The sequence below is a fragment of the Pristis pectinata genome, chromosome 40, assembly GCF_009764475.1.
Source record: "Pristis pectinata isolate sPriPec2 chromosome 40, sPriPec2.1.pri, whole genome shotgun sequence".
NCBI lineage: Eukaryota > Metazoa > Chordata > Chondrichthyes > Rhinopristiformes > Pristidae > Pristis > Pristis pectinata.
Window position 1 is genome coordinate 8,080,822 of NC_067443.1, and position 23,536 is coordinate 8,104,357.

The 23,536-nt window shown below is 42.3% G+C and overlaps 1 protein-coding gene across 1 annotated transcript in view; it reads right to left on the minus strand.

Annotated features, from left to right (window-relative positions):
- LOC127587415 (regulation of nuclear pre-mRNA domain-containing protein 2-like) overlaps positions 1–22,041 on the minus strand; it is a 59,604-nt gene extending 37,563 nt beyond the window's left edge. Inside the window, exons 1-2 of the mRNA XM_052045712.1 lie at positions 21,959–22,041; positions 21,314–21,837 (exon numbers count right to left, since the gene is read on the minus strand). Of these exons, the coding sequence (XP_051901672.1) occupies positions 21,314–21,837; positions 21,959–22,041 (607 nt within the window). The remainder of the gene's footprint in view (positions 1–21,313; positions 21,838–21,958) is intronic.
- Between the last annotated feature and the right edge of the window lie 1,495 nt (positions 22,042–23,536).

Sequence of the window (23,536 nt, forward strand, 5' to 3'; positions counted from 1 at the left end):
CCAGGAACATAGATCACCATATACATCTGCCTCCACATGCTGACAATATCTTTACACCTTTTTACATCTGTACATACATATTAGGGATCATTCAGCCCACCACACCTACTTTTCCACTTAAAAAGATGGTGGCTGGTCCGATGAGAACCTCAATTCAGTATCGCTATCTACCTGCAGTGTCCTTCCACCTCCTTGCTTATTAAGTCCAAGTACCTCTGCTTTAAAATTATTCAAAGAGTTTGCTTCCATTACCATTTGAAGAGTGCCAAGACCATGGACCCTTACAGAGAAAACATTTCATCGCATCCGTCTTAAATGCCAACCGCTTATTTAGAGGAAACATTTGGTTTTCCAACCCTATTCTTAGGCTTCCCAACAGCTCCAAAGTTCAGCAGTATTTTCCTCCTATAATCTGCAGGCTTTCCAAAGTGAAGCTTTGTAGCACCCAAGGAGTACGTCATTTATTTCCCCTTCTTTGCAACACTGCTGGGATTTTACATAAGAGTATGGTGTCTTTTCCAAAAATATAATGCAAAAGACAAGCACTGAGGCAAGCTGCAGCATTTCTGTTGCCTTACAATCACTCTTCACAGTGAATATTAGATTGAGTCTGAAGCACAGAGTTTGTACAGAAAACAAATCACAGTTTTTCCAAGATACGTAGTGAACCCACTTAAGCAAAGCACATATATATAAAAAACATAAAAATCAGTAAAAATCCATGTGATTGTCATTCGCACCAGGAGAATCCTTAAAGAGTTAGTCTTTTAAATCAGAATTAAAGCTCTTCACTATAGCTTAATGTTGCACTGTTAATTGTTTTGTCATTCCTAGGACTGAAGATTGATGAATCTCTCAGATGTGCCCTTGAATGTAAACATTTATAAACTTTCAAACACAATGAACAATTAGATAAATGTTAATATAATTTCTCTCAGCACAATCTGCTTTGGCATTGCAGATACGTTGAATAAACTTGGGGAGTTTTAAGATTGTACCAAATAAATACACAGCAACATTTGTACTTCAAATACCTAAAATGTAACTGTACAAAATTTTAAACACACCTTTGATACTCACAATTCAAGCCCTTGTGGCCTTATGACAAGTATCAATTATTCAATACCAAGAAAATTCCTAGTCTAGCTGTCTCAGACCAGTGGGCAAAAAAAGCTATAATTTAACTCAATGTCTAGTTCCCTGCTAGACACTGAGGCAATCAGTTTCCTTGCTCCTGATCCCTGTTGCGAAGAGCACTGTATCAGGTGAAGAAAGGTCAAAGCTAAACTGTGCATACCTTAAACTGTAATTAATTAACAGCTAGCAATATTAAGATTGACCACATAAGCAAACTGCCAGAAGTGCATCAATTCCAAATCAGATAAATTGAAACATAAAACACAGAAAATTAAGCAAAACAACTTCCCAACAATTCCTACATCCCTATCTTTCACTTTTAAAGGTATTTTTCTTCTCAGACAGTTTCTTGGGATTGAGGATGATTCACTTCCACTCTGGTTTTGTGGGATTAGATGGTTTACAAGGCCAATGTGGGGAACTGCAGATTGTGTCATAGATGGGGCAGGTGGTGTCTGACTGGGCAGACTCACGTGCAGTTTCTCAGAAGGTCCATCTCTTCTGCTGCTTACGAGCTCTGTGTGCTCCCAATACATGGATTTGACATCCTCAATATCATCCCAAATGCTTGTTTTAGAGGAGTAAGAGGCCAGGGATTCCCAGAATAGGGTAGCTGCATTTCTTCGAGGAGGCTTTGAACACATCCTTCAATCTTTGCCCCTGCTCATCTGATAATCTGTTCTCATAGGAACACAACAGCACTTTTGTTTCGGGAATCTGGCATTTGATGTGCAAGCAATGTGGTCAAAATAGTCAGCAGTGTAACTCATGCCTCGATACTGGGCTCCTGGCCTGGGAAAGGACACAGATGTTGGTTTGCTTATCCTTCCAGTGAATTTGGAGGATCTTCCAAGGGCAGCATTGGTGGTATTTTTCCAGTGCCTTGAGATGCCTGCTGAAGGTAGTCCAATTCTCAGAAAATTTAGGGAAGGGACCACTGCTCAGTAGACATTGAGTTTTGCACCAGACACACAAGCTAAGACATTAACTAACATGTTTACAACAAAACTTTTCTCAAAGACTGACTGCATCATTGTCCCAAACATTCTTTTCAATCTTGCTTGTTGCAAAGTTGCATTACAACTCCAACAAACTTTCCATAGAGGTGGAGCTAATCTTCAGAACGAATGAAACACTGCTCAACCTACAGCAACTATGCTCTAGAACCAAGGCTACCCAAGCTTCAGTACAACTACAATCCTTGCAGTTGTACACGCTCAGCGGCCCAGCTCCAAACCATCATATATGCTTTCACTGAAGCATACAAGAGAATGGGCCTTACACTCAACATCCGTAAGACAAAGGTTCTCTCTACCAACATGCGCCAGCTGCAACACAATGGACTACAACAATTAAGTTTCATGGTGAGACCCTTGTAAAGAAGGAACATTTCCCATATCTTAGGAGCCATCCTCAGTGAAAGCAGACATTGATGATGAAATTCACCACTGCCTTCAACGTGCCAGCACAATCTTTCGTCTATTGAGGAAATGGGTATTTGAAGATCAGGACGTCAGACCTGGTACCAAACCAATGGTTTTAAAGACTTATATGTTCAAAAACTTATAAAACAAAACAAAGGCATAATTCAAGACACCAGCCCTTAAAAACAACAGAATGGGGCTTAAATCATGCAATAATGTTTAATAAAATTAATATGGCAAAATTGGAGCAGATACTAAACTTCTGAGACCTGGTTGTCTTCTTCAAAGTTCAGTTTATTCTGAACTGAACTAACTTGCACAACATTTTTCTTTTACTAGAAATCAAGTAGAATTTGTGATGCTTGCTAATTTCCCATGCTCCTCTGACAAACTAGACATATGTGGGCTCCAGGAGCAAATATCAAAGTTGCCAACTTCTTTTCAGCTCAGGATCTAACAAGAGCGTAAACAGGGAAGATTCTCACTGAAAATCTCTTGAAACTGACAATGAAACACAAAAACACCTATAGACAGTTAGCAGATTCAAGGAATTGCCTCTGTATGAGCCAGCACACAAACTGCAGCACTAAAAAAGAAAGCCCCGGAGTGATAAAATCATTGAAATGTTTTGTTGTAATATTAATTCCATACCATTAAACAAATAGACTTCTACATAACATGACCTTTCTACTGATTTTCCCCCAAATCAATATTTTATTTAAACTATAGCTTTTGTTTCCAATTTCCTTTCACAATTATAATCCTTGTCTTTGGGGGGAAAAAATCTTATTGCCTTGATATTTCCACCATCACTCCAAGAGGCAGCATCCTTTTTGAAAAACACCAAATAATATAAAATTGTCTTCATAATGTTAGTTTTCCCACTTATAGGCAAAATGTTATATACTAGTACTTACACTTTTGTACCTTTGAGGCAGCAATATTTCAAAACAAATCTAAACAATCCAGAGCTGCTTCTGATGGCAGGCAGCCACAGTATCCCAGAGCAGTGAAGTTATTAGAGACATCACACAGTGTTTAAAGAAGATGAATGTGTGCAATTTGTGATAAAAGTGCTGGATTTAGTGGATTTAAATCTGTTGTTGAACAGGCATGAGTATTTAATTATGAACAACCACACTTTGGCAACTGCAGCCAAATGAAAACAGCCTTAAGCTGCTCTCCCTAAACAATCATGGAAACCAAAGCAATTTAACTATAAAATTACACTCCTGTCTCTATAATTAAACAGAATAACTGGTGATTTAAAGAGTTTCTGCAATCATAGAACATAATCAGCAATCTGTAGACAGCACACTTTAACCAACAGCTTACATGCTAAGGAATTTATTATATTGAGCTAATTAAACATAGATTACAGGAAACTGCCTTAATAATGATGACATCAGCTAAGTAGCTCAACGAAAAAGGTTTGATATAGTCTTGACAAATGATTGAAATCTACAGCTGTTACTATAATCTGCCTTAGTGGGCTTGGTTTAAGAAGGGAAACTGATCAGAGTTTCCATTTGTGATCATTTTCCAGCTAGCTCTGTTGGAAGTGGGCACTGTAATAGGACAGCACAAAATCAAGCAAATAACCCCAACCTCCACCAGTAGATGAACAGCCTGACAACAAATACAAGCCAAGCTCAAAGAGCTATTGCATTAGGTGTCAAAGGGTTTCCAGAAGCTGTGGTACCTTACATACAAAGGAACAGACCAAAAAAAAATTGTGGCAGTGCAATTTTGATGATGTCTCTATACTGACAGCAGAAGAGAAGCCAAGGCAAGTAAGAAACTAGCATTTACCGGATTTAGATTTTAGAATTTGTGGTGCACAGGATAGTTTCCTCATGGCTTGTAGATAATAAGAAAGAACAAGCTGCAATATAACCGCAGTATGTGTTGCATTCAATGCAGGTAAGTTGAAAGGAGTATTTGGACCATCAGAGAAGGGGAAAAAACAGATTAAAGGAGTACACAAACTGGTAATATCAAAATAGAGAGAACTGAAAATCACAAAGATCAAGAAAATGGAAAGAAAATCCTTCAACTGTTCTTTTTCAGGTATGCTCATTTAAATACCTTTTGCACACTGATCCTGCAATCTCCTACACCTCAGCCCTACTAAGATTGCCCAAAACTTTTGTTTCTTCCTCCAACAATGTTGTCATATTTATTAGTAGTTTCTTTTAATAAGTAAGCCATATGAATTTTTGGTACGTTGAAGCACAATTTAAATGCTAGTAGTTGCAATACTAACCACTAGCCCATGGACTTACAGGTAGGATAGTAGAATGGGTGGAGCTTTGGCTGGTTGGCAGAAAGCAAAGGGTGGGAATAAAAGGATCCTGTTCTGGTTGGCTACCAGTTACTAGTGGTGTTCTGCTGGGGTCGGTGTTGGGGCTGCTTCTTCTTACTTTGTACATTAATGATTTGGATGATGGAGTAAATGGTTTTGTGGCTAAGTTTGCAGACGACACCAAGATAGGTGGAGGAGTAGGGAGTATTGAACAAACAGGAAGGTTACAGAGAGACCTAGATAGTTTAGGAGAATGGGCAAGGAAATGCCAGATGAGGTTTAATGTTGAGAGATGTGCCATTGCACATTTTGGAAAAAGAAATAAACGGGCAGATTATTATCTAGAAGGGGAGAAAATTCGAAGTGCAGAAGTACAAAGGGACTTGGGGGTACTCGTGCAGGATACCCTAAAGGTTAACCACCAGGTTGGATCGGCAGTAAGGAAAGCGAATGCTATGTTGGCATTCATTTCGAGAGGTATAGTGTATAAAAGTAGGGAAGTGTTGATGAGGCTCTACGGGGCACTGGTAAGGCCTCATTTGGAATACTGTGTGCAGTTTTGGGCCCCATATCTTAGGAAGGATGTGCTGATGTTGGAGAGGGTTCAGAGGAGATTTACGAGGATGATTCCCGGAAGGAAAGGACTTACATATGATGAGCATTTGTCGGCTCTTTGACTGTACTCACTGGAGTACAGAAGAATGAGAGGGGACCTCATAGAAACATTTCGAATGTTGAAAGGACTGGACAGAGTAGATGTGTCTAAGCTGTTTCCCTTGGTGGGTGAGTCCAGGACCAGAGGGAACAATCTTAGAATTATAGGGTACCGGTTTAAAACAGAGATGAGGAGAAATTTCTTTAGCCAGAGGGTAGTGAATTTATGGAATTCTTTGCCATGTACAGCAGTGGAGCCCCAATCATTGGAGGTGTTTAAGGAGGAGACAGATAGGTATCTAATTAGTCAAGGTATCAAGGGTTAAGGGGATAAGGCCGGAAATTGGGGCTAGAAAGGAACAGTTTTTTTTCTATTTTTTTTCTTTAGCTCATGGAGCAGACTCGATGGGCCGAATGGCCTACTTCTGCTCCCTTGTCTTGTGATCTAGACCATCAAACAATACAATGGCTTTGATTCCAATTAAACATGCTTTAGCAGAAGGGTAACATAGATAGCTTACAGCAATAAACTAAGATTGTGAAAAATTGGGCAGCATGAAATCTCATAAATATCACTCATTTGAAAAGAGGCATTCAGCCCATTAATCAATACCCTTCCAAATTTTCACAATAGGAGAAAACATTGAGCCTCATTACAACAGATTAATGATATTGGTGGTGATGAGTGTGATGTGGGACAATGAGTGAAAAGAATAATATTAAAAATGATTAGACTCAATAATAAAGTGAATAGCTTGAGATACAATTATTTCTACAAAGTATTAAAGATGGAATATCAAATGCATATGTGGAAATATTTAAACAGAGAATTCCAGTAGGCTTAGTTGACCAAAAATCATAGCTGCCCACGGTGTGATGAAGTGGAGACTAGCTGTCCAATGAAAACTAAATTCATGAGCAAAAGCTTCAGGGGTGAGGAGAGCAAGAAACATAGGGCTTGAAGAGGTTACAAAGATGGGGGAAGTAAAGTCATAAAGGATTTTAAACAAGTGAGGTTTTAATTTTGAGAAATTAGTAATACCAGAGGGCATTGCAAGTCCATGAGGATAGGCAGTGATGACCGTGAAGGATTTTATGTGGAATAAATTGGAGTCAATGGAGTTTCAAACTAGACGAAATTTATAGAGGATGATGATATTGGAATAGTTGAGTTTTAGGGGTGACAGCAGCACTGAAAATATTTCAGTAGATGGTCATTAAAGAAGGCAATATCACTGTGGATATTAAATTACTTTGAAACAAGGCTGGAAGTTCAGAGGCAAAAGAAGGGTAGAGAGAAGAGAGTACATGTTGACAGAAGGCATACAGCACACAGGAACTGAGGCACATCGTTGGTGTAAATATTTACTTCACATCCAACTGTAGCACAAATGAACAATAAGAGCTTGATGCTGATACAACATCTCCAAAATGAGAATTTCTCAGCACAAAACTTCATTTGCTTCAATTTAAAGCTTATAATGAATAATCAGAATGGATTTCAAAGGAAGAATTTGCTTGATCGACCTTATTGAATCTTATTAGGAGTTAACAGACAGAGTATATGCAGCAGATGTAATTTAGCTCAATTTTCAGAAAGCATCAAAAATATTAATCCAGAATAGACTATAGTAGCAGCCACAACGGTTCACAATTTGCATTAAAGAATCAAAAACAGAATTCCTAAATCTGAAAGTGATAGCTAATAGAGGGGATAGTCAATACTGAGGATGGCAAAATGTTACAGGAGGACATAAATAAACTTGCAGAATGAGCAAATAGTCAAGTTAATAAAGATAAATGCAAGGTAATACATAGGAATAACAGTAAGATAAAATTACTTGCAAGGTGGGAGACTAAAGGCTTAATGTATGAGGAGTGTTTGATGTCTCTGGGCCTGTACTTGATGGAGTTCAGAAGGATGAAGGAGGGATCTCATTGAAACCTACCAAATACTATAAGGCCTGGCTAGCAGACATGGAGAGGATGTTTCCAATAGTAGGAGAGTCTAGGATCCGAGGGCACAACCTCATAATAAACAGACAACCCTTTAAAACTGAGATGAAGAGGAATTTCTTCAGCCAGAGGATGGTGAATCTGTGGAAATCAGCCATGATTGAATGGTGGAGCAGACTTGATGGGCCAAATGGCCTAATTCTACTCCTTTATCTTATGGTGTTATAGATAGGGCAAAGGACCAAAGAAATCTTGAAAGATGATTGCACCAAAGTATAACAAGGCTACAAAAACAAAAGAAATCAAGAGGAATATAATAAAAAGCGGGAAGCTCTGCTAAACTTGTATCGAACCTGCTTACACCTCACCTAGAGTACTGCATCAAGTTCTTGTTAATCTATTATAAAAAGACAGAGGCACTGGGGAGGATACAGAAAAAAATTACAAGAATGATGCTAGAAACACAAAGGTATACAGATCAGGAAAATATGAACAGATTGGGCCCTTTTCTCTTGGGAAAAGATTGCTGCTCCTAAGAGGTCTTTAAAAATAAAAAAGGCTGTGGTAAGAATAAATGCAGAAAGAATGTTCCCATTTGTCAGGAAGAGCATATAAGATAGTCACCAAGAAATCCAGGAAAGAATTCCGAAAAAACTTCTTTACCAAAAGAGTGGCAAGCATATCAAAGTTGCAACCACAGAGAATAATTGAAGCGAATAGTTTGGAAACACTTAAGGGAGGCCGGACAAACACATGAGAGAGCAGGAAAGACAGGAGGGTACAGTGGAGCATAAACACCGGCTGGTTGGGTCACATGCCTGTTTCTGCACCATGTATCCTATATAATCCTAACATAATAATCCACATTCACATCATTTAAAATCCCTGTTTAAAATTCAAAAAACTCACTTCTGCTTTGACACATGTATGATCACGTAATCTGTTAGGGCTTTGTGCACACATCCAGTCATTCAGCTATTTCCTAACTTTTGCTGCACAGTTAGTGTCATAGTGATGACCTGCAGGCAGGTCACAAAAAATGTTAGAGAGATCCGAAAAGGGAAGAGAAGTAAAAGCTCAATAATGTGGTGCAACAACAGATCATAACTGTCACATAAGATACATTTATACCATTTCTATACCAATGTCAACATAGAACAATACAGCACAATACAGGCCCTTCGGCCCACAATGTTGTGCCGACCTTCAAACCACTCCTAAAACTATCTAACTCCTTCCTCCCATATATCCCATATGCTTATCTAACAATCTCTTGAACTTGTTCAACGTATCAGCCTCCACCACCACCCCAGGCAGCACATTCCATGCACCAATCACTCTGTGGGTGAAAAACCTCCCTCTGACATCTCCCTTGAACTTCCCACCCATTACTTTAAAGCCATGCCCTCTTGTATTGAGTATTGGTGCCCTGGGAAAGAGGTGCTGGCTGTCCACTCTATCTATTCCTCTTAATATTTTGTATACCTCTATCATGTCTCCCCTCATCCTCCTTCTCTCCAATGAGTAAAGCCCTAGCTCCTTAAGTCTCTCCTCATAATCCATACTCTCTAATCCAGGCAGCATCCTGGTAAATCTCCCCTGCACCCTTTCCAATGCCTCCACATCCTTCCTATAATGAGGCAACCAGAACTGGACACATAGCCCACCAATCTGACAGAAAATAATAATGAATGTACACCTAAAGGTCTGAACTTTGAAATTCATTCATCAGTTAACCTGGCTATACAGCAAAAGAAATTCCCTGTTTGTACAACACCTTGGAACTTTGAGGTGGTGAGAGCTGTTCAAAACCATATCATTATTTATGGTGAACTTTGGACTGTTCGAATTGTCACTTCAGCTGACACCATTCACTGACACGACGAACCAGGAAAGGATGAATGATAATTGGCTTCAAGTATTTCAGAGGTGGGAAAACTCAAAAAGTTTTCCATTCCCAAGAAAATTAATTATTTTAATAAAGAAATCAGATTTTGATTAGGCAACAGCTTTCACACAGTAAAACTCTGATTATCCACTATCTGTATGTTCAGAAATCCCCAAATGTTCGGCATCTGGCTCACCGGGTGCTGTTTCCAGCTCTCCCTTTAAATCCATCAGTGTCCCACTCCCCTGAAACTCACTAGGACCACCATACTCACACTCCCCTGAAATTCACTGGGACCCTATACCCACACTCCCATGAAACTCACCAGGTTCCTGTTTCCTACACTCCATTTAAACTCACTGTGGCCCTGCTTCTCAAACTCCCTTTAACACAATGAGGCTACATTTTCTGTTTTTAAACTCATTTCCCACACCCCTTTAATCTCACTGGGGCTCTTTTCCCACACTCCTTTGAAACTCATTGGGGCCATATTCCCATGCCTGTTTTACTTGCTCCAAGGGACCCATTTTCCATGCTGCCTTTAAACTTGCCCAGTTCATTGGAAATTCTTTTAAACTACTGCATAAAGAAAAGTGAATTCAAAGTATGCATTTAATGGGAGTAATATCCTATCATCCAGAAAATCAGTCGTTGTGGCACCAAAGTCCAGAGGGTGCTGGATTATCGAAGGTTTACTGTATAAGCTTCACACATTAACATACCCTCCTCTTCCCTCTGCTCCCATCCCTCCCCAGCACTGTAAAAACAATATTAAACTAGGACATGGATTGAACTGTCAGTAAGTGTGCTGCTTCTAGAGAGTCCCACAAAATGTATGCTGTCCAGAGGCTTAGGAAGGGAAGTGGTTTCTATCTGGGAACAGTTAAGTAGGAACATCAGGGAGGCAGTTACACCTTACTGTGCCCTGTATCTGCAGTTTGAGGTTGGCTCACAGCCCCCCTTCTTTGGCAAACCTTAAATTGCAGTGGTAGGTAATACACACGAACATGGCAGAGAATCTGCATGGCACACGCCAAGGAGAAATGTGGGAGTGGAGACACTAGGCATGTACACTGCTCTGTTGAATAAATGGCATTTACTTTTACTGGAGCTTTCAGTTAGGGCAGGCACGGTAGTGTAGCGGTTAGCATAATGCTTTACAGCGCCAGCGACCCGGGTTCAATTCTGGCCACTGTCTGTAAGAAGTTTGTACGTTCTCCCCGTGTCTGTGTGGGTTTCCTCCGGGTGCTCCGGTTTCCTCCCACATTCCAAAGATGTACAAGTTAGGAAGTTGTGGGCATGCTATGTTGGCATTGGAAGCATGGTGACACTTGCGGGCTTCCCCCAGAACACTATACAAAAGATGTATTTCACTGTGTGTTTCGATGTATGTGTGACTAATAAAGATATTTTATCTTATAAGTGGACAACATGTATAAACTAATTTACTTGCCACAAGAATCTTAGTACACATAACCAAAATGTACTTGTGGGATATATTCACAACAAAGAAATATTACATTTCAGATAGTGGGAAATGCATAAAATCAATCTTCCATTCATCTATCAACAAATACAGAACACATTTTAAAAAGTTTTTCCACCAGGTTAAGGAACATGGTATTTACATAACACTGCACAATACATCAACACTCTAATATATACTAATACCCCAGCTGCCTAATGTTTTACTGATTTTAAGAACCACTAGAAATGGTACTGAAGTATGCAGGCCAATAGGACTATCGATGATGTAACTGAGGACTGTGGTTGGGTACCATAAGCCATCTCGATGCAACGAATGGGACTTCAAGGCTCCAATGATTTCCATGATACCTAGTGGAAATTGCACCCACATTGACATTCGTTGGGGAAGCAAAAGATCTGTCTTGAGTAATAACCATCACAGTTAACTATTCAGCTGACAAGCACAATGGAAAAATGTCCATTTGGAAATGCATCAAAGAAAAGCCAATATCTACCTGGCTCAATGGATTTGTAAAATAAGGCGAAAAGACAGAATCTCTAACTAAAATTCAGATTGAGACATCACAACTTTCCTACCAGCTCAACTTTTTAGTTTACTGCAATACCACTAGTAGCACACTTATCAGGAAAATACATCATTCAATACTCTGGGAAGCTAGCTGTACTGCTATAAACTGCCCATCAGCATTAACTGAAAAAAAGGACAAGAGACATCTGCAGATTTTAACTTTTCAAATATTAGTGTACTTGCTATTAATAATTACTTCTTAAAACTCATGTATTATTGGTACAGTGACACTGTGGTAACCCAGAAACACATTTAAATTTTGAGAACCAAATAAATCCAGAAAGAAAAGCTAATATCACAGCAAGGTGGCACAGCAGTTAGTGGTGCATCCTCACGGCTCCAGTGATCCAGGCCTTGGGTGCTGGGTGTGTGGAGTTTGCACATTCTCCCCATGACTGTAAGGGTTTTCTATGGGTGCACAAAAGCATGTATGGCTACAGCAAATTACCCCTCTCTGTAAGTTACATGGCAAAAGAATCGTTGGGCAGTTGAAGGGCATGAGAGAAACTGCAGTGATGCAGAGAAATGAGAGGGGGGGTGGGACAAATGAGAATGTTCTGTTGAAAGCCAGCATGGGCCCGAAAGGCCAAATGTCCTCCCTGTGTTGTAATCTGTAACAGCAAACATGAAATTATCAGATCGTTATAAAGCTTCTTCTGATTTATGATGTCCTTTAGGGACAAAATCTGTCATCCTTTTAATAAAGTTGGAATGTGCATACAACTCTGAATCCATAGCAATGTTGTTCACTCCTTAGTATTTGAAGGTGACTTGCCACCACCTTTACAAATCCACTTAGGGATGGGCAGTAAACCTTGCCATCAATGACCAGCTCACATGGATGAGAAAAAGATTAATTGTTTTCATATATTATCCATTGCATTTTCACTACTTCTACATTAATTACTTTAACTTCCTGTCCTGGAAGAAGTGACTTTTGTTGTGAAGAGCTTCACTGACATTGTCTCTTAATATATTCCTGTGAGGGAATTGTCGAGTTATGAACCTGAACGATAAGCAGTAACTCATTACTAAAACAGGTAAAGCACCGTATCTCATCGTGATGCTAATCCTACCTACTTAAGCTTCATGGAGACACGAGAGATTCTGCAGATGCTAGAATCTGGAGCAATACACTCAAAATGCCGAAGGAACTCAGCAGGTCAGTAGGAAATAAACAGTCAACGTTTTGGGTTGAGACCCTTCATCAGGACTGGAAAGGAAGAGGGCAGAAGCCAGAATAAAAAGGTATGGGGAGGGTGGAGGAGCACAAGCTGGCAGGTGATAGGTGAGTCCAGGTGAGAGGGGGAAATTAGGTAGGTGGGGAAGGAGGGATGAAAGGGAATGATGTGAGAACCTGCTCCTGCCCCACTGAACTTGTGTCCTCATATCTCGACTATGACATCCGTGACACTTCACATGCTCTCCATCACTTCAGCAAATTTTCGGTTCCCCGGCCACGTCTGTCTCATTTTCACCATGGACGTCGAGTCCCCGTACACTTCCATCCCCCGTCGGGAAGGCCTTAAGGCTCTCCACTTCTTTCTTGACAACAGACCCAACCAGTTCCCCTCCACTGCCACCCTCCTCCATCTGGCAGAACTGGTACTCACCCTCAACTTCTCTTTCAACTCCTCCCACCTTCTCCAAACCAAAGGTGTAGCCATGGCCTTAGCTACGCCTGCCTTTTTGTCAGCAACGTGGAAAAGTCCACGTTCCGAGCCTACACCGGTGACACTCCCCAACTCTCTCCCTGCTACATTAACGATTGCACTGGCGCTGCTTCCTGCACCCATGCTGAGCTCAGCAATTTTCATCAACTTTGCCTCCAACTTCCACCCAGCCCTCAAATTTACTTGGTCCATCTTCGACACCTCTCTCCCCTTTCTAGATCTCTCTGTCTCCATCGCCAGAGACCGATCACGCAGCGACATCTTTGACAAACCCACCGACTCCCACAGTTACCTCGACTACACCTCTTCCCAGCCTGTCACTTGTAAGGATGCTATTCCTTTCTCTCAGTCCCTCTGCCTCCGCTGCATCTGTTCCCATAATGAGGCTTTCCATTGCAGGACATCTGAGATGTCTTCCTTCTTCAGTAAACGGGGTTTCCCTTCCACCACTATCAATGCAGCTCTCATCCGCATGTCTGCCCTCACCCCATTCCCCCCTCTCCCGACGTAACAGGGACAGGGTTCCCCTTGTCCTCACTTACCAACCCACGAGTCTCCACATCCAACACATCATTCCCTGCAACTCCCACCATCTCCAATGGGATCCCACCAGCAGGTCCATCTTCCCCTCTCCTCCCCCCCTCCACTTTCCACAAGGATCGTTCTCTCTGTAACTCCCTTGTCCATTCGTCCCTCCCCACCAATCACCCTCCTGGCACTTATCTCTGCAACCATGCAGTGTTACACCTGCCCCTACACTTCCTCCCTCACCACCATTCAGGGCCCTAGACAGTCCTTCCAGGTCAGGCAGTGCCTCACCTGTGAATCTGAGCGTGTCACTTATTGCATCCGGTGTGGCCTCCTCTACATCAGTGAGACCCGACACAGATTGTGTGACCGCTTTGTTGGGCACCTTCGCTCCATCCACCATGACAGCCAGGATCTCCCAGTGGCCAGCCACTTCAATCCCACTTGTCATTCCCATACTGACATGTCTATCCACAGCCTCCACTACTGCCACTTTGAGGCCAGATGCAGGCTGCAGGAACAAAACCTCATATTCCATCTTGGTAGTCTCCAACCTGATGGCATCAACATCAATCTCTCTAACTTCTGGTAACCCCTCCCCTCTGCTTCTCCCCCTCCATTTGTTTTCCCTCATTCTTGTGGCCCCCTCACCCCTTCTCTTTCCCCTCCCCCACCCTCATGACCTGCCCATCACCTCCCTTCTGGTTCCCTACCTCCTTCATTCCTTCTTCTCTAGCCCTTTTCCTCTTCTACCTATCACCTCCTAGCTTCTCACATTGTTCCCTTTCATCTCCCCCTCCCCAACCCATCTACCTTCCCCCTCTCACCTAGATCCACCTATCACCTTCCAGCCTGTGCTCCTCCCCCTACCTTTTTTATTCTGGCTTCTGCCCGCTTCCTTTCCAGTCCTGATGAAGGGTCTTGATCCAAAACATCAAGTTTATTTCCTCCATAGATGCTGCCTGTCCTGCTGTGTTCCTCCAGCATTTTGTGTATATTATTTAAGCTTCAACTAAGTTTGTAGAACTCCAGACTGATTTTCAAAATCATAACATGGATCACTTACTCTGCACAGATGATGGGTCAAAATCTTATGCCAATCATTGCTGTTTAATACAGCATGACACTGTGCACTTATCCATTATTCTATTAAATGGATTCTTCATAATTTTTGATAATGACCTGATTTATCACTTGCTATGCATACAAACATTGGGGCAGGAGTAGGTCACTCAGGCCCTCAAGCCTGCTCCACCATTCCATCAAATCATGGCTGATTTGATTGCAACCTCAACTCTGCATTTCCATTTACCCAGGTTAACCTTACACTTCCTTGCATTTCAAGAATCAATACAAATCTGCCTTAAAAACATTCAGACTCTGCTTCCATCACACTTTCAGGAGAGTTCCAGACAGTCATAACTCAGCAAAAAAAAACTTAGCTTCTGCTTTGAGTGGATGACCTCTTATTTTTAAAACAGAGGCTCCTTTTCTAGAGAAAACATTCTCTACATACCCACCAGTAAAAGCCCTTCAGGATATTACAAGATTCAATCACGTTCCCTCTCACCTTTCTGAACATCAACAAATACAAGCTTAGCCTGTCCAACCTTTCCTCATAAGACAACCCGTCCATTCCAGGTACTAGTCTGGGAAATCCTCTCTGAACTGATTCCAAAATGTTTATATCCATCTTTTATTAAGGAGCCTATACTGTACATAGTACTCCAGATCTGGTCTCACCAATATCCTATTTAGCCAAAGCATAGCCTCCCTTCTTTTAGGTTCAATTTCCCGAGCAATAAACAACAACACTTTGTTAGCTTTACTAATTTCTTGCTATACCTGCATACTAGACTTTTGTGAATTATGTATTTGGACACCCAGATGTCTCTGCATCTCAGAGCTTCACAATTTCTCATAATTTGAGAAAATTAACATTTTGATTTTTCTTGCTGAAAAAGACAACTTCATATTTTCTCACATCATACCATCTACTTGTAGGATCTTTGCCCACTCAACTATCTGTATTCCTTTGTATCCTCCGTGTGTCTTCTTCACAACTTAGTTTTCTACTTTTCTTTTCCTGATGACACAATTTAGCAACCATAGCTTTGCCACCTTCATCTAATTCATTTATATAAACTGTCAAAAACTGAGGCCTCAGCACCAGTCCCTATGGCATACCACTCATCACAGCTTGCCAACTAGAACAAAAATTATGCCCATTCTGTTTCTATTTAAGCAGCTAATTTTCTATTCATGCTTTTCTACTTTTACTACGTTTTTACTTCCTGCAATAACTTTTCATGCTGTACCTTATCACTTCTTCTGAGAATCTACCAGTTCCCCTTTATCCACAGCACATTATTTCTCCAAAGAACTCTGATTAAATTGGTCAAACATGATTTTCCCTTTAAAACGATGCTGATTTTGCCCAATTTTCTTAAGTGTCCTGCCATATGCTGTTCAATAACAGGTATTAAACTAACCAGACTGTAGTTTCCTGCTTTCTGCCTCCACCCATTGTGAATAAAAGAGCTACGTTTGCTATTTTCCAATCCAGTAGAACTGTCCCCTAATTTGGGGAATTTTGTGAAATTGCAACCTATGAGGCAACTAGCTATCAACTTTGAAACATTTGCGTCAAAAGTCTTAAAGTGCCCCATGCAAGTTTGCTGACTTTTAAAAAAATCTTATTTCACTGTTTTTTGTGGCACTGTCAAGAAATGCTGAGTACAAGTGCTTGTATAACTGACAATCACCTCCTCTGGTGACTAAATTGGTAGAGAAGCAACCGATCAATCTAAATGTGAACATTCCAGGCTCAATTCCCAGTCAGTGCAGGGTGAGCTAATCTCAGCAGCAGGTGGGGCACTATTTAACCTCAGGGCAAACCTAAAATCAAATCTGGGATCTTCCTTTTCCATAATTCTAATTCCAGAATCAGCCGACATGGGTTCCAAACCAAAAAACACCATCGATCTAATTTTTTAAAAAATCAATTAGCATGCCATAAAACTCCATGCAGCAATTTGATCTTTGCATTATATTGATCTAAAAGAGCAATGGGATCCAATTCAATCTTGAAAGGAGAATAGTTCCCATTTGACTGTTTTTCCCTTTGCCATTTAAGTTGGGCATTACTTCAAATTCCCTGTAATTATTCACATCACAGCTTAAAATAAAAGCCATCTTTCTACAAAAGACACCTAAATGATAGGTCAAAGTGCAAAACATAACACACTTCAGTTCCAAACGATGAGATTACAAAAGGAAATGGACAAGGAGGCTAAACAGCTTCACATTGAGATTCCTCAGAAAAAAAAATACAATGTAAAGACGATCAATTTTAACACCATGGAGATACAGAAAATTATTTGCACATATTAGCTTTGCAGAACCAGGAAAAAAAATTAAGAACACAGTAATAAGCTAAAAGCAGAATTGTCATAAAATCATAAAGTTATACAGCACAGAACTCATGCCCAACTCATTCACATTGATTAAGATGCCTATCTAAGCTAGTCCCATTTGCCTGTGTTTGAACCATGCCTTCCAAAACTTTCCTATCCATGTACCTGTCCAAAAGTCTTTTAAAAGCTGTAATTGTACCTGCCTCTACCACTTCCTCTGGCAGTTTGTTCCAAGTTCATTCCATATACCAACCACCTTCTATGTGAAAAACTTGACCCTTAGATCCCCTTTTAAATCTTTTCCCTCTCACCTTAAACCTAAGTCCTTTAGTTTTAGACTCCTCTACCCTGGGGAAAAGACTGCAACTATTCACCCTATCTATGCCCCTCATGATTTTATAAACCTCTGTATATTACACTTAAGTCTCCTTTGCTCCAAGGAAAACAGTCCCAGCTTATCCAATCTCTCCTTATAACACAAGCCCTCTACTCCAGACAAAATCCTTCTGAATCTTTTCTGCACCCTTTCTAGCTTAGTCAGATCCTTGCATTCCCTCCAGCATAATCATATCCTGTGTTATATTTCAAATACAAACTAAAAGCAGAAAAACTCTGAAAATACCAGCACATCAGACAATCTGTGGAGTGAGAAATTGAGGTAACATTAAACATTTCACTCTCAGTAATAAGTCCCTCAACAGTAATTCAATTTTGTTTATGCATTACATGTTCTGAAAGCAGTTAAAAACCTATCCTGGAGACACAAAAGACTGCAGATGCTGGAAACTGGAGCAAAATGGCAGTCCAGATGACTGGTCTCGACCTGAAACATCAACTGTTTCAGGCTGAGACCAAAATGGTGTTCAGGAGTTGCAGCCTTTCACACAATTCCTAAACACCATTTGACCTTAATGCAAGTGCTTGGCATCAAATATTAAACTCACAAAATTCTGACAGGGCTAGACAACTGGACCTGGGGAGAACATTTCCCCGTGGCTAGGATGTTGAGAACGAAAAGTCACAGTCTCAGATTACAAGGCAAGAGACTGAGGATTGAGATGAACAGATATTTCTTCACTTGGGGGATGGTGAACTTGTGGAATTTGGCACCACAGAGGGCTGTAGAGGCCAAGTCGTTGAATACACTTAAAGACTAGGCATTAACGGGAATGGGGAGAGAGCAAGAATATGGCATCAAGATGGAAAAGCATTCACGATTGTGCTGAATGGCAGAGCAAGCTGGAAAGGAAAAATGGCCTATCCTTACTCCTTTGTTCAATGTTTCCATGCTTTTCATAAATACTGGCCAGAAATTCTGCATACATTCCAAAATCATATACTGCAACAACATTCACACTATCACAATAACTAAATGTTACTTCAAATCTATTCCTTCAGTGCCAGTGTGCATTTTGCAGGAACCTACTACAATTTTTGGATCTGGAAAAATCTACAATCCTATTTTTTTCGGACAACACAAACAGATTAGGACCATGTGTGTAAAGATGTTTCATTTTTGACTTAATAGTAGCCGTGGGGTTGTATAAGCAGTCCAATGATTTTGGATTGTACCTCTGTGTTCAGCATTAAAAAGACAGTTTACAATCATCAAGAACACAAGGAAGACAAACGTAGCAACACAAATACTGTTAAATAGAAAAGAACCAATCAGCCCATCACACTGAATTTTTCTAATTTATTTTCCTATATCCATTTTTGGAATCATAGAAATACACATCGTTCCATTAAACATTATTCCACTACCTCTAGTTTCTCAATGTTACAAGAGTACACCTAAAGCTCAGTTATCTTAATAAATGAGCTGAAACAGGAAACAGCAACTTGCTTTCAAATGCAAAGAGGCAGAACTGCCAAGTACAAATCTTGTCCAAGGTCTATTCTCACTTGCATTCATTCCTGTAGCAGAGGTTGAATGAAGTACCCCATTACACCATATTTAACTGGAAGATTTCTTCTGTCCCACTGAGAAAAAAGATTATTGTATTTAAAAGCACAGCTTTAAATGGTCCTGCTTACAGACTACTCACCACATCAGCCAACACAATATAATTGCATTATATCCTGTAAAAATCTTCTGCTCCTCTATACAAAACTAGTACACACACAAGTACTGTCACTTGGCTCTGGTATCACAATAGAAATGACATGCCAACAGGTTTTCCATTCATAAGCACTAAGTTCTCTCATCTATCATCACCAGTGGCAGAGCAGCAGATACCAGTCCTTCATCCTCAAGCTATTTTGCACAACATATTTGACAGAAGTTCTTAAAATTCAATGAATTATTCTGCGCAAATCAAGTAGCCATAACTCAGAGGCTTAAAGGCATGCCAATATTTCACTGTTATTTTGTTTGCACTCAAACAAATACTTAACTTGAGGTCAATTCATACATTGGAATTGCAGTTTCTGTCAACACCATCTGCAAAGCATATAACACAACCTGCTTCTTCATTCTCCAGTTAACTTCAGATCTCCCTGTTGTCATTAGATGAAGAAGGCAGTTTTCCATGGAGGACCAACAGAACACATCATCCTAACTTACACTCATACAAATCACTGTAGAACAAGTGGAATGGCAGTGGCCCATGCCCAGATTATAGCATGGAATAACTTTACATTTATAGTGGATTAGTAGCAGGTCTCGTGAACAACAAAGCAAAATCATTAAAGCTGGCTGCATGTACTCAACCAGCTCCATCACGGGCTCAACTCTTCCCACCATCAAGGCCATCTTCAGGACGTGGTGCCTCAAGAAGGCAGCATCCATCATTAAGGACCCTCATCATCCGGGACATACCCTCTTCTCATTACTGCCATCAGGGAGGAGGTACAGGAGCCTGAAGACCCACACACATTTTAGGAACAACTTCTCCTACACCATCAGATTTCTGAACGGTCCATGAACTCATGAACACCACCTCGTTCTTCCTCTTTTGTACTAATTTCATTTTTTGGTAACTTTTAGTAAACTTTATGTCTTACACTACACTGCTGCCGCAAAACAACAAATTTCACGACATATGTAAGTGATAAAAAACTTGATTCTGTATGACCCAGTTAAATATACAGATCTTTCTAATCATGTCTTCAGGAATCTGATCCCTGCAGAAAGAGTTGACTGAATAACCATAACACTACCAATAGAAAGGAGTCAACATTTTTAATGTAAAATTCAGAGAAAACAATAGCTTATCCGTAGCAATTATTTATGTAAATCTGAATTGTTGATTTCTTTTTTCTAACATTCAAAGCTCTACTTCAATGGACTAGTCCAACTTATACCTTGTAGAAATATTCACAAGTATCCTCAACAAAGCGAGACTTTTGCCACTGCCATCATAGCAAAACTAGAAAGCAGTGCCTTTAATAAACCATTGCCATTTCATTATTTCTCCACTTAGCCATGGCTTTGAAAACCATCCATTTTTAAGTATACATTCTGTTCTTCTTCCTGTATCACAGCAGCAATTACTCTTTAAAAAGATGTTACAGATCACTGAAGATTATGAAACACATTATATTAAAGACAGTATTTAATTTTCATTTCACTGGAAAATTAGGGCTATGGATATTCACTATGTACAAGCCCAACAATGATCCTGCTCGAACCATAGCTACACAAAGCTTTGCTAGAGAGTATATATATCACTTGCAATCAATTTGTGGCATGTTGTACAATTAACTGCTAAAATGCTTGTTTTAAAAAATCTATCCACTATTTATAATTCACTATTAACAAAGGCCAGATATGAGGATAGGGGCAGAGGGTTAAGTTAGAGAAAGATGGGTGTTTAGCTTAAACAAACATGTCCCATAGTCAATGAGAAGAACGTGTAGAATGGCAGCCACTTGAATTTTTCTTGGCAACTGTCAATCTGATTGGAAGGACTAGATTATAAAGGTCTGGGGAACAAAAAAAAAGCCATAAAAGAGAAGATGCAAGAAATTCTCAATAGGTCAGGAAGCATCTGTGTGGAGAGAACCTTGCTGTCTGACCTGTTGACTATTTTAAGCATTTTCTGTTTTACTTCAGATTTCCAGTATCTACACATTTTGGGGGGGGGGGGGGGGGGGGAATAACTCTACTTATGTGACAGATGCTCACCAACAGGGTGCGAAAACTTCCATGCTTTATAAAATGATGGATCTTCTAAGATGTGCCACAACATAGACCTACATTCAAACAAACACAATGCTGCTTGCGCTCCCCTCCCCCCACAACATGTACATCAAGGCGCCAGCTTGCACTCACATTTCCTCATGCACTTCATCCAGTGGCGGACGATGGAGGTGTAGTGCTTCTTGTTGTCGAGGATCCAGGAAGACAGGCCCTGGATGCTGTCCATCGTGTTGGTCACCGTCAGCAGCTTCTTCTCCAGCGTCGCCTCCAGACCGCCCGAAGCGGCCGAACCGGCCGCCGCCGCCATCTTGGTCCCCCTCCCCCCCCCACTGCGCGTCACCTGCTGTGGGGGTGGGGGCAGACAGCCAGGCGCGGGGGCAAGAGCGGGGTGGCGGGGGTGCGCGCAATCGCGGGTGGGGGGGCGCGCACGCAACCCGGGCTTGCCCCCCGAGTAAACACAGGGGCACGTAGCGTGGGAGGTGAGCTGGGGGGCGCGCACGCTTCCCCGCCGAAGTAAACACGCAACGCGCGGGGCGGGTGGGGGGGCGCGCACGCAACTAACGCTTGTCCTCCTGACGCGTAACGTGGGAGGGGGCGCGCACGTCCTCTGGCCCAAACCTACGCTTGCTGTGGGCACCCGATGGAAAACGTTGGGTTATTTTCGGATTGTCAATCGGAACGAAAAAATCTTTTCTTTGGGGGGGGGCGAGGGGGACGAAGAGGATCAGCGGGAGAAGGTGGGGGGGAGGGTTGGGACTGGAATCGGAATGGCCTCACGCACGGCCCGCGGCGGGAGGGAGGGAGACGGTCAGGGGGACGCGCCTGCGCAGTGCCCCGCTTTCGCGCTGGCCGCCGCGCATGCGCGGTAGGCCCCGCCCCGCCCCCGCGCCCAACGGACGGCGGTTCGCGCGCCAGCCGGCGGCGGCGGGAACGGCGGGCGGAGGGTTTATTTCTGGTTTACTGAGGTGATTTATTATTCCGGTACCCCCTCCGAGCGCGCTTCAGGTAAGGTCTGATCACCCCTCGGCTGCCGGCCGGTCGCTCGGCTCGTTTGTTTTGTTTTTTTTGCTTTCCCCCTCCGCTGTCGGCGATAGGTTGGATGTATTGGTATATTTGTGGGTTGTTTTTTCTCTGTGTTTCTCTCTCTCTCTCTCCGGGGCGGTGAGTCCTCCGGTCAGGGTGCCGGCCGGCCGGGCCGGGCAGCCGCTGAGGTGCCGGCTGTCGCCGCCGCCGCCATTTGGTGTCCGCTCCGCGCCTTGTGGCGGCGCGCATGCGCGGCGGGGAGGGGAGATGGCTGCGCCACTCTCGCCCCGGGGGTGAGGGGGTAGGGACACGGGGCGGGGCCGCCCTGTTCTTCAGCGGGCAGACTGTAGGACTCGGTAACACGCAGCAGCCGCGCATTACCTGCCGTTTATTCCCCCCATCCCCGCCGTGAGTGCTGGTGGAGGGACCAGGACCTGGTTCCACCCCGCCCCCTCCCCCCGGGTGCGGCGGTGGCGTGTCCCATGGTCTACGGGTCGCTGCCGGGGTCAGACGGAGGACGGAGCCGCTCCGCGCCGGCGTCGAAATCGCCGAGATACGGCAGCAAGGTCGTCGTTTTCTCGGCAGATCATTCCACGCCGTAAGTACAGCGAGGTACAGTGGACCACGTTGTTTTGCATGCCATCCACACAGATCAATTCATTACACTGTGCATTGAGGGAGAACAATAACAGGATGAAGTGTCCCAGCTACAGGGAAGGTGCAGCGCGGCCAGACAATAAGGTGCCAGGTCACAACGAAATGGATTTGAGGCCAACAGTCCATCTTATCGTCCAAGGGAACTGCTCAATAGTCTTTTATAACAGCGGGCTGTGTCCACAACGCTGCAGCTTCTGGTGGTCCCGGGCAGAGCCGCTGCCGTCCCAAGTCGTGATGCATCCGAACAGGATGCATTTATGATTAATAAGAGAACAGAATGCAGACTATAGTGGAGATACAAGAGACTGTAGATGCTGTACATATAAAGTCAAAGCTGAGTTTGTCAGATGCACAAGTACAATGAAAAACTGACTTGCAGTAGCAACACAAGCACATGGCATCAAGGACCAGGAACGTAGAATGAATGTGATTGGCAATGGAACCAAAAGTGCTGTGGGGTGGGGGGGAAGAGAAGACAGAGCGCGGAGTGTACTGCCAAAGATAGTACTGGAGGTGGAATCAATTGTCGCTTGCAAAGGGGAGCTGGATAACATTCTGACGGGAAGAGGGCAGAGAGTGGGACCAACTGGTAACAACTTGACAGGCCAAATCGCCTGTCGTACTCTAATCACTCTGTGCATTCATTGTCCTAAAATGCTAACTGTTTCACTCTCT